General features: G+C 37.2%; 1 protein-coding gene across 5 annotated transcripts in view; it reads right to left on the reverse strand.

The window, feature by feature from the left end:
* Window positions 1-12,890, reverse strand: part of BTBD10 (BTB domain containing 10) — a 73,935-nt gene that overhangs the window by 2,066 nt on the left and 58,979 nt on the right. For all 5 annotated transcript variants that reach the window (XM_044258875.1, XM_044258873.1, XM_044258874.1 and 2 more), the window contains 3 exons: window positions 11,477-11,597; window positions 4,577-4,774; window positions 1,924-2,034 (listed from right to left, as the gene is read on the reverse strand). In XM_044258875.1, the coding sequence (XP_044114810.1) occupies window positions 1,924-2,034; window positions 4,577-4,774; window positions 11,477-11,597 (430 nt within the window). The remainder of the gene's footprint in view (window positions 1-1,923; window positions 2,035-4,576; window positions 4,775-11,476; window positions 11,598-12,890) is intronic.

Here is a 12,890-nt window from a genome sequence, read left to right on the forward strand (position 1 = left end):
ATATGTAAATGAGTGAGCATGTCTACATTCCAGTAAAAGTTTATTTACAAAAAAACAGGCAACGGGCAGGGGAGTAAATCAGGCAATGGGCTAGATTTGGCTCATGGGTTACAGCCTGCCTTAGAATCAGAAAAAACTAGAAAGACCTGTATATACGTGGCTCAGGTAAGGGAGCTCAGGGGCAAGCAGGGCTAAAAAACGTTTTAAAGACCCTCTGTAGAATGTCTTCTTTGTCTCATAATTCCAGTCAATTACCATCTGAAGGACAGCACTGGAGTTCAGAAAGGTCTCAGGCTCTATTACCTTGTCCTTGATTCCTCTTAGGCTATTAGTTTATAAAATTCCCACCTCATCATAATCCAGTTTGCCCTCCACACAGAATCACTACTCCCATACAAATGTAATCAATCATATTACATCCTCCCTTAAAAACTACCAATGGTTTCCTCATGCTTTGAGGGCAAGTCCAAAGTCCTTAGCATAATACGTAAGGCTTTTTTACAACCTGGTTCCAACCTACTTGTCATCAAGCTTCAGCTCAAATATCTCAGCCTGAGAGAGGCCTTTCTCATTCTCCTAATTTGCAGTAGACTCCAGGCACCTTCTCTCAAGCTCTGAAATCAAACAGCTAAATCCCACTATTTACAAAACAACAGAAGACAACACACACTGGTGAAGCAATGTGTCAACAATGCTCCGACATTTTAAAAAAAAAACTATGTTTTTAAACCTAAAGTCTTCTCCCCTTCCTGCCAAGATCCTATTTCTGGTCATTCTTTCTCCTGTGTCTCATCAGCCCATTACTGAGATCTCCAGCAGCTGAGCTAGTCATTGGTCAACCCCATTATCTTCAATATCAGCATCACAAACATATACTGATAAATCTCTATGTGCCAGGCCCTGTTTTAAGTGGGTTTTTTTTTAATTTTTTTTTGAAGACTTTATTGATTTATTTTGTAGAGAGAGAGACAAGCAGGGGGAGTGGAAGAGGGAGAAGCAGGCTCACCGCTGAGCAGGGAGCCCAATGCAGGGCTCGATTCCAAGACCCTGGGATCATGACCTGAGCCAAAGACAGGCTTAACCCACTGAGCCACTCAGGTGCCCCTGTTTTAAGTGTTTTTCATGTATTCAATCTGTCATCATCATTACCCTATAAAGTACTTACTAATGCTCCCATTTTAGATGAGGAAAGGGAAGCACAGAGAAGTTACGTGCCCTGGCAAAGTTCATAGACTTATTCAGTCATAGGATATGAATGCAGGTAATGTGGTTCCAGAACCTTTTGTCTTTACACTATGCCACGTTATGCCAAGGGGGATACTTTGTTCTTAGTAAGGGCACTTTAAAATAAAAGAAGTATCTGACACAGCATCTGGAAAAATCCATGTAAATCACAAAGTAAAAGCAATCTAAAAATGAATGCATTTAACAAGACGAAATTAAGTTTGAAATCTGTATTTATTTTGAAAGTAAGTATATTCTACCTTAAGAACCTGTAAACTACTAATATGCTTTTACATGCATTTTCAGAGAGTAGTTTTTAGTTCTGTTGGGCTTTGAGGAACACCAATGATCACTAATGGGCAAAGATCCCTGCCAATCTTATGTATACACGTGTACCCAAACACACTACGTGGGTTTAGGCAGAAAAGGCATCAGGTGATGACTTATAGCAGAAAAGACAAACTCACTTCTCTCTATTGTTAGGGAATCTTATGGAATAAATAATAATTTCTATTGGCTTTCTATCTTTTCAGATAAAGGAAGTTAATTTTTGTTATGTACAGGACTACTGCGTGAATGAGCATTCATTCAGTCATCTGAGTTTTCACGAAGTATGTACTTCTCAAACTATATTCTAAATGCGATTTGATTTTTAACCTTTTTAAAAAAATTAATAGAAAGATAATGGAAATGTCTTACCTTCTATTCCCAATCTAATCTTCTTAAGACCCCTCTCCTTCAAAACTGATTTGGCCACATCTCTGTTTTCAATGTACTTGAAAAATCTATATAATTTTGTGCTATAAATAACTGAAAACAAAAAGACAAAAATATTTTCTTATTAAAATCAAAGTACTTGGAGAAGAACTTAAAATCATCATGATCATCAAAGGGGCCTGACAACCCTAAAAGCCCAAATAATGGATGCAGTGATGCGAAAGGATGACTAGCCAACATGACAGGATAATTCAGTACAGTTAATGTATAAGCAAATGTCTACTTAAGTTGAAACGAAAAAAGCTTTAATAATCAGGTAACCCAATCCATAGGAAGACAAATCTCCTTCTGAAAGATATATCATATACAAACTTATTGCAATAGGCTCTGCCCCACTTTCTTCAAATAAGAGAACCAAAAGAAGATGGCAATATCACATCATTATCAAGCAGGCAAAATAGAGGACTTTGCTGTGATGCCTACAAGGCCTCGTCTGGAAGGGAAAAAACTGCCTTGTCAGAGAGGACAAAATGGATACATCTTGTATTTCATGGATTGAGCAACTATTAATAATTCCCCCAAAAGGCAAAGACCCTCCCCACAAACTGTTTTCAATTCAGGCGAACAGCCCCCATTTAATACTGATGTTAAAAATGGCAGATTCGAGCATGTTCTGCCTCGGTTAGTCTGTTTAGAGCAAACTGGCTTTGCAAAGGACATTCCACTGACAACATGTTGAGTCTTCCAAATGTGCTGGGAACTTCAGGGAGTTAGACTGATGGACCTTCCTCGCCTTCTCTCTTTCAGGTGGAGTTATCTCCCTTAAAAGGTGAACTGCAAAGGTTTTTTCAAAAAAAGAAAAACACACTCACAAACCAAACATGCTGGTTTAAGAGCCAATAAAAGGAAAATACGTATACAGATGCTACTCATGGGGTAAATTTGTGATTTACATCCTTAAGATTACTGATATTTTAAGATAAAGATTTGCTGACATCTCGGAATGGATGGTGTCAATGTCACAGGTAGGAAAATCAGGCTGAAGAGGCTGTGTCTCCTCAAATGAATCTTCTTTAGTTTGAAACATCTTGGCATGAAATGAAATATATTTAGACAAATGAAGTAAAAATATTTTCAGTCCTTTTTAAGCTTCAAAGCTTAAGATGAAAAACAAGAAAACAAACCAAAGAACACAACAGGCATGGAAAGTACAACAATTGAAAAGGAAAAGCCAGTTCTACCATAATTCCTCTATCACTATAATGTTATTTCTGTGTTCCATAGCTGGCTCTACTCTCCTGGAGGCAAACTTTTTGAAAACTACAATTTATTTTGGTTTGTTCATTCCTCTTTTTTAGTGGAAAATAATGTAGCATATTTCTTTTACATTTTGTTAGCCTTCCATTTTTCCTGTGTTTTGTTCAACTTTTTATTCCACATATTATTACAGAAAACTACTGTCAGCAAAGAAGCTAGGAATGAAGAAATACAACAAAAATGTCTGTTACGACAACTGTCCAGAGAAGAATCACAACACTCATTAAGTATATTGTGCAAAGTAAACATCTTGATGTAAATTCTGAAAAGTGCTACCGTAACTTATGTTAAAATAATCTTTTGAAATCTTTAGAACTCAAAAAGAAAACCCCTCAGCATCTGCTTTGTTTTGATTTTAGACAAGGATAAGTAAAATGAAAAAGTGAGAAATTAAAGCATTCTGTGAACTTGCTGTATTTCTGTATTTTTCACTGAAACGCTGATCTTTACCAAGTCAACACAGACTGGAGTATAGAACAAGATGCTGGGTTATTTTACCTAGTTCCTCAAATCATTCTTTTAACTGTGTCTTCTCAAATCTATAAAACAGCTCAAAAATACTACCCTGGGTTCATCAAGAAAAATAATATAAATTTTCTGACAACCAAAAAATCAAAAGGCTCTAATCAGGAAAGGTGTGAAAGTGTAGTAAGGAAAAAGTCACTGTTGCTCAAGAGAAGCTATTTTGGTCAGAAATACCTAACTATAGTTCCACAAAGCTTTCTGAAGGGTCACTATATCCTGCAGGAACAGGTAAGATACTATCCTGCAGGAACAGGTAAGATACTAAAAAGGGATCATCTTAGAACTAAAGTCACCCTAAAAATTAATGCACTGAAGCTTCTCATTGTATATACAAATAACAATTCATCTAAAAACCCAGCTGATCTTTTATAATCTATTTACTGCAGGATCTACTTCCCTAAAAGGCTTTTCAAATGCAAAGAAAAAAAAATCCATCAAGATTCAGATACTCAACAAAGAGCAAACCATTTCTGTGCATGACAGGGGTGGGGATACTTTTTCTGTAAGGGGCCAGAGAGTAAATACTTTGGAGTTTGCGAGCCATGCGGTCTCTTGCAACTACTCAACTCTGCCATTGTAGCGCAAAAGCAGCCACAGACAATACATAAAAGTTTATCTCTAAAAACAGGCAATAGGCTGGATTTTGACCCACAGGCCATAGTTTGCCGACTCCTGGTGTAGGTAAGAGTTCAAAGTACTTTCTTTACAAAAACTGTCCTTCGATCAGTATTCCAAAAGATAAAGACAGAATCTGTGATGATTCACGAGAGAGAAAACATGCCACAGTACTTACTTTGTGAATACTCTTCTCCCATCTGTGGTGGATACTCTTCATCCCAATCAACCACATCATCGTCTGTAAGGACTACTATGTGGCATTCTCTTTCCCCACTCTGGGCACTAGCTACCATGAGAGGCAGGATCATTTCTTCCAGATAAAATTCAAACTGTCTACGAGCACCATCATTTGATAACTCATGCATTAGGGCACCTGAAATGAAACCCACAAAAATATCTTGGTTTGGTTTGGTTTTGTTGATGACTGATGAGTAAAAGAGCAGAAGCAAAAAAACACACACAAAAAACATTCCACTAATTCTTGTCTTCTATATTCTAGATGTATTATATTCAATTCCTTCTGGAAATCTCCATTGGGATGCTACTTCCCAGGCACCTCAACCTGAATATATTTAAAAGTCAATTCAATCCTATCTGCTTCTCCCTGCAGTGTTTTCCAAATCCGTAAATGCCCCTACCATCCATTCATTTCTCAAAATCATCTCAGAAGAGTGCCAGGCATATAGCAGGAACTTAAATACTTGTAGAATAAATAAATGAATCATCGATTCCGCTTGCATCTCTTAATTCAACCATTCCTCAAGCCCTATCAAGTCTACCTCTTAAATGCACCTTGAACTGTGTCATTTCCTTTTCTGGAAGATGCTAACCAAAGATAACTACAGAATCTCTTATTCCACATACTTTTCTGCAATGGAACCTTGACATCTCCCTGGAGATGGAATCTAATTCTCCTCCCCTTTAACCTAGGCTGGTCAGACTGACTTGCCTGTAACCAAGGGAGCAGGGCAGAGGTGACAGTACATGATTTGCAGTTTTGTTTTGGTCCTCGTAATGCTCATGCTCCAAGTACTTCCTTGCTGAACCCAGACTTGGAGAAGCCCAAGATGCATGAAGAGGTCACATGCAGGTTCTCTGACAGTCCTCGCTGAACCCAGCATTTGAGTCATTTCACTGCAAGCATCAGACTTGTGAGTGAAGAAGCCTGTAGCCTTCTGCGTCACCTCAGCCCTTCAATTATTCATGAGACCTCACATATTGTGAAGCAGACACAAACCACCTCTGCTGTACCCTGTCTGAGTTCTTGACCCACAGAATAAAAATTATACTTTATGCTAAGTTTGGAATGGTTACATAGCAATACTTCACCAGAATACACTCTATCCCCAATGCCCCCACCAAGTCCAAGTCATCCTTAACTCTTACCCCAACTACTATAAAACCTAATTATATTCCCCCAACATTTACTTTTGCTCCTGTGTAATTCATCCTCCTTCCAGCAGCCAAATTATGCATCTCCTCTAGTTTAAGTCTTTCATGGCCAATACTACCCAAAAACAAAAGTCCTAAATCCTTAACTTGGTCCATAAAGACCTGTAACATGAAAAGGAGATTACAGACCAGTGTGTAGAGTCCTTTAAAAAATATTTTCTTTTTTTTTTTTTTTAAGATTTTTATTTATTTATTTGACAGAGAGAGATCACAAGTAGGCAGAGAGGCAGGCAGAGAGAGAGGAAGGGAAGAAGGCCCCCTGCTGAGCAGAGAACCCGATGCGGGACTCGATCCCAGGACCCTGAGATCACGACCTGAGCCGAAGGCAGCGGCTTAACCCACTGAGCCACCCAGTACATATAAATATATATTGTACGTAAATCCGGTGGGGAGGAGGAGGGTGTGGGTATATCCTGCACATAAATTTAGTCTGGCCCATATTTCCTCCTGAACTTTAAACATATATATCCAATGCCCCCCTAACCATTTCCACTTGGACGTCTACTGAGTATTTCAAATTTAACATGTCCCAAATCAAGCTTCTAAATTTTCACTCCCCATGAAGTTTCCTACATCTCACTTCATGGCAACTCCACATTTCCAGTAAATTAAAGTCTTATTCTCTCTTCCCCATCTCATAACTCAATCAACAAGCAAATCCTTTCAACTCTGCTATCCAGTATGTCCAGAATTTAACAACTCCTACTGCTCCCACCCTGATTTAACCCATCACTATCTCCTACTTGAATTATGGCTTCCTAAATATCCACTTACTTTTACCTTAACTCCCCCTTGCAATCCATTTCCAACACAATAGTCAAGAGTAATTTTTTTAAACCAGTCATATCAGGACCATAGCACTGTACAAATCTATACTGAATTCTGCTCCCATGAAATGGTACAACCTCAAAGATCATACTACTACTCCGTTCAAAACGGTGCAATGGCTTCCCACATCACTCAGAGTAAAAGCCAAAAGGTAAAGGTCCTTCATGACCTAGGTCCCCTCCTAACCTTATCTCCTACTTTGGACACTCTAACTTACTTCACTCTCTTTGCTGATCTCAAACATGCCAGGCAAGCTGCCTCAACCCTTGCATTCATTGTTACTTTCTGCTTGAAATTAAGCTTTCCTCTCCAGTTAAGGCTTCTCTGGCTGCTCTATGTCCCTTCCTTACTTTCCCCCGCTCCATAGCAGTGATCACTAACATACCATATGTTACTTGTTCACCTGGTTTGTCTGTCTTCCCCCAAAGAGTATAAGTTCTATTAGAACAGGAAGCTTTGCCTAGTTTGTTCATGCTGCATCCCCAAAACTTAGAACAGACTGGTAGAGAATTAACAGTCATCAGATATTTATTCAGTTAATAAATTTTGTTTTCTCCCTACTTCTCTGGACTTACTTCTTACAACTCACACTCCATCCCTCCACTCTAGCCACACTTCCATCTTCTTTCAGTTCCTTAAGCATGTCATATTCCTCCCAACCGGACAACCTCTGCAAATACCTTTTCTGCTGCCTGGTACAGTCAGCATCTCATCCACTTGCCATTCCTTTAGGTCTCAGCTTTAATGTCACTTAGATAATGACTTTCCACAGCCCCTTTACCATATACTTCTCATAGCATCTCATTTCTTCACCACATTTCTCACAGCTTTTCATTACCTGTCAAGTTGTTGTTCACAGCTTGTCATTACTTTTCATTACTGTTCATTACTTCCCCACTAGACTGTAAACTCCATAAAGGCAGGGACAAGGTCTGTCTTGTTCATCATTATATTTACTATATTCATGGAACTCACAAAAAGCCTGAGTAAGAGGCGGGACGATTATAAGTTAAATGGTAAACTAGAAACACATAGCTGATATTTGAGCATTAGAGATAAAGTGGGGCACCTGAGTGGCTCAACCCTTAAGCCGCTGCCTTTGGCTCAGGTCATAATCCCAAAGTCCTGGGATTGAGCCCCACATCGGGCTCCCTGCTCAGCAGGAAGCCTGCTTCTCCCTCTCCCACTTCCCCTGCTTGTGTTCCCTCTCTCACTGTGTCTCTCTCTGTCAAATAAATTTAAAAATCTTTAAAAAAAAAAAAAGTATTAGAAATAAAGTATTGGAAATCCACAGTGTATGGGAGTGTTTGAAGCCATAATGATGAATGGCATCACTTAGAATAAGTGTATAGGTTCTGTGAGAGAGAAGGGAGCTTAACACAGAACACTCAGGAATGAGTTCATTCAAAAGATCAAGGATCAGGGAGCAAGTGAGAGAAAGATAAACAGAAGGCCTAAAAGAAGGAGGTCAACGAGCTAAAGAAAGAGTCAAGAAGAAAGGAGTGACTTAACAGTGACATCTAAAGAAAATGCCTTCAGGGGCGCCTGGGTGGCTCAGTGGGTTAAGCCGCTGCCTTCGGCTCAGGTCATGATCTCAGGGTCCTGGGATTGAGTCCCGCATCAGGCTCTCTGCTCAGCAGGGAGCCTGCTTCCCTCTCTCTCTCTCTCTGCCTGCCTCTCCATCTACTTGTGATTTCTCTCTGTCAAATAAATAAATAAAATCTTTAAAAAAAAAAAAAAAAGAAAGAAAGAAAATGCCTTCAAAGACAGGGATATGATCATTACCACTAAATTTTTAAACACTGTTCAAAATATTCTAGCCAATGCACTAAGACACAAAAAATATATATATAAACTATTATTTACAACAGAGCCAATTATCCACCAAGCATATGTGAGAACCAACTGAAAAACGATTAGAAATAGAGTTCTGTTAGGTAGCACATACAAATATATAAAATTCAATAATTTTCTTATGTTAGCAGTTAGAAAATTTAAATATACTCTACATACAACAAAAAAATACAAAGTATCAAAAAATAAACAAGATCAGAAGAAATTAAAGACATAAAAGAAAACTTAGTGAACGGAAAGACAGCAGTTGGAGGAGACAGTAAAAATGTTAATTTTTCTAAAACTAACTTCAAAGAATTCCAAAGAAAACCTTAAAATATTTTAAATAATTTTCTTTAATATCTACAATAGACATAAGTTAGATTTGAGTTTGAGGCTAAGGATTACTCTATACAGAGGAAAAGACTAATGATACAGAGAAGATGACGACAATTAGAATGGGATCCTAAAAAAATGCATGGGTGATAAAATTATTTATTCAGCAAATGTTTATTGAGTCCTTACTATGTGGTGGGCAAGCACAATGGACACAAAGTTGAAAAGGTATAGATAGTCCTTTGTATAATTTTAAGACACAAACAGACATCTTAGTGTAATGTGCCATTCTAGTATTCAGTAAAGGCACATATGAACAGGAAACAATTCAGTTTTGGACTCAAGTCTACACCTACAGTATCCTATTATATTTTTACAAGGACATTTTTATCTCTTCAAATTCTACATAGTTTTATTTTAATAAAGTCTATGAGAATTCTATTTTTAAAAATATGTATTACAAGTATTCTGGAAATAGTTATAATTATTTAAAAGCCAAAGTCTAGAAAAAACATTATTATACATATTTTAAATAAAGACTTTTACCTTTAACAGAGTCTATGTCCAAAGGATTATAAAACCAAATCCACATCATATTTTTTATCTGATAGTCCCCCAAATTTAATATCTAATTTTAAGAATTGAAAGTAAAATGGCTCTATGAATTAAAAAAGAACACAAAACTCAATCTCGAGGATCTAAATTAAAATAATTAATGCTCATGGTTTGGTAAAAACATTTTTTAAGATATGAAAAAACAAATTTTGTTCGAATTTACTTATGTATGCTCTACCTATTTGACTTTAAACTTTTAAATATCATTTATAGAGAAATGGACTCAGAGGTGGACCAGCCACTTTATCCTACCTACTGATATTTGTATGAAGATTTTAAAGAATGTTTGGCAATAATAAAGTGGTATCTTAGGGGAGGACTTAGTAAGACCACACAATTTCAATGAGTTAGCTCTTAAATAAGCATGAAGAGAACACCTATCTTTAAGTATACACTAGGTGCCTTAAAATATGAAATGAAATTTCCCATTCACAGGGCACCTGGGTGGCTCAGCGGTGAAGTGTCTGCTTCAACTCAGGTCATGATCTCAGAGTCCTGGGATAGAGCCCTACATCAGGCTCCCTGCTCAGCAGGAAGCCTGCTTCTCCCTCTCCCTTTGCCGCTCCTCCTGCTTGTGCTCTCTCTCTCAAATAAATAAAATCTTCTAAAAAATTATTTAACATTTCACATTCACAGTTTCTAACACACCAATCTTTGAGAAGGTATGGCAAGCTACCGGTGAGTTTAGATTAATGAAGTAAAGATAACCTAAGTCTATAGCCTTATTAACATAAGGCTATAACCACATATAGGAAGCTTTAGAAATGACTTCCCACCATACATAGGATAAAATGTAAAAACATGAGTTTGGATCAAAGACCTTCTACAATGTGGCCCATCTATTTATTCTCATCTCCTGTTGGTCCTGATATAAAGTCTGTCCCAACTAGGTTCTTTCCAAAATAAGTTTTTTGCATCTTTAGTCCAAAAATCTCAGCAGTTAAACTACTTCCTTACACTATTCTTTCTAATCATTCCAATTTATTCTTTACTACCTGCCTCCTCTGAACTCTTTCCCAATCCGTCTAGCACACAATGACCTCTCCTTCTGAACTTCTCCAACCACTCAGCATCTAAGTCAACATCTGAAAATTCTCTTATTCTGACTTTTCTGTGTATAATCACCTTTTTTCTTCCCTTCAGGAGGTATGGCAAATGGTGAGAGGGAGGAGTATGGGGTGGTGGTAAAGGGAAAACACTGATCAAAAACTTGGGATTTCCAAAGTTCTAGATTCTGCTCTGAGGCTGTTGATGTTCTTAAGACAAAGTCATTCAACCCTTTAGATAAATGAGGGTTAGGTATTTAATCTAAGATCTTTTTTTTTTTTTAAGATTTTCTTTATTTATCAGAGAGAGAGAGGGAGAGAGCGAGCAAAGGCAGACAGAGTGGCAGGCAGAGGCAGAGGCAGAGGCAGAGAGAGAAGCAGGCTCCCTGCCGAGCAAGGAGCCCAATGTGGGACTCGATCCCAGGACACTGGGATCATGACCTGAGCCGAAGGCAGCTGCTTAACCAACTGAGCCACCCAGGCGTCCCTAATCTAAGATCTTTAATGACAAATATTCTCTTTGAGAGTTATCTTCCACAGTGGCTTAGAATATTATCTTATGTGGAAAGTACAAAAAATTATAAATTTTTGGTTGATGTGATCTCAGGAGTGAAGCCAAATACCATACTTGACCAAAACCAGGGCTCCCAAGCTGGGAGATAAATACTGGCAACAAATGACAGAGATGGGGTCAAGGAGGAAATCTAGAAGAGTCTATCAAAAATAAATATACATATATACATACAAACATACATATATAAAAATTTTTTTTGAAGTTTTGGAAAATTGCACAATTGGTTATAAAAATCTCTGTAGACTTCCATAAAGCATCCTTATAGTATCACAGTGCTTTATAATCCAATTAAACAAATATCTGATGTCCACATGAACAGCACTCTTTCAGGGTTTTCATTCCAATATATTGTAACTCTACAAACCACTCACACACAAAACATCATACTTACTGAGATCTCTACATTTAATAGTACTATATTCAAAAGAAATACAAAGGTAGTCGCATGCTTCTCTCAGTTCAGGAATAGATATGCCATCAGGACAACGAATTATTCCTGTTTTGTAGTAATCCTAAAAAAAAAGAAAAGAAAAAAATGTAAAGAATGCATAAAACATCTACAGCATAAGGTGGCCAAAACCTTACTATTAAGGTGAAGCTGCTAGCATTTTCAAAAACAGTGGAGCTCTGAGATTTCTGAACTGTGGAATTTTAAAGTTAGATGGGACCTCTGTTCACCTAACCACTTTTTCATTTTACCAATAAGAAAACGTTGGCCCAAATGGGTTCGCTGACTCACCTAGTCAAATAATTATTTATTAGCACAGGAAAGCCAGGTCTCCTGATACTGATATGCTGCTTCTCTCTATTGTAGCATGCCAATTCATATGTATTTTCCACTCTACAAGTTATTTTTCTATATAACTACCATCAAATTTTAAAACTTTTTTAAAAAAAAAAGTTAAATTATATATTTTAAGGCACCTTAAATATTACTTACAGAATTGAGCAAAATTTGTGGTTCTTAGTAAAGAACTTCAAAAAGTCATATTCCAGGTATTAATATATATAAACAGAATGCACAATTACATATTCTTCTTCCAAATACTATTTTTTGGTGTGTCCCAAATTATGAAAAATAAATAGTACTTATTTCCAAGATCTACTTTAAAAATTATTAAGGGCTGGCCCCCAAATTACAGCTGAGTCGTAAGTATTTTTTTTTTACTCAGCAACTCCACTGGGGGTTAAATGAAGTAGGGCTAGCTAAAGCACCCCCCTCTCACCCCAAATTAAGATCTGCCTTAAGCTTCTTGAGGTTCAGAGCCACAATAACACAATAAAGTTGCTATACTAGTGCAAGCAAGATGTCTTTTGGTACTTGCCCAAGTATTAACAACCTAATCAAGATCAACTTCCATTCCTGACTTTTCCCGCATGATCCTCCCTGCCCATTTTCTCCAAATTTGAGGAAACCATATGTTCAGACTGTGGCTTAGTCAACAGACTATAAATCAAAGCTTTATCAATGATTTGAAATTACAAGTAGGAACTCTATAATACTAATTCAAATATTCCTCAAAATAAAAGGTTAAAACCTCAAAAAAAAAAAAGGTTTAAAACAAAAATGCTATTACATTTTAGGTGACTTTTATATGTTAACTGTCCACATTGCCAGTTATAGGCAATAAAATATTAGAATTCAAGTAATCACATTTATCTCAGATAGCAAAAATGATGAACTTATTGTATTTAAGAGAATTAGAGAGGGAGGAATAACATGACTCCAGATGGATTACCACTAAACCCTTTGAAAGAACCACCTGTTTATACTTAAGAGATGTCACATCCCCCGACCTGTATTT

This window comes from Neovison vison, chromosome 7, assembly GCF_020171115.1.
Source record: "Neovison vison isolate M4711 chromosome 7, ASM_NN_V1, whole genome shotgun sequence".
Lineage (NCBI taxonomy): Eukaryota > Metazoa > Chordata > Mammalia > Carnivora > Mustelidae > Neogale > Neogale vison.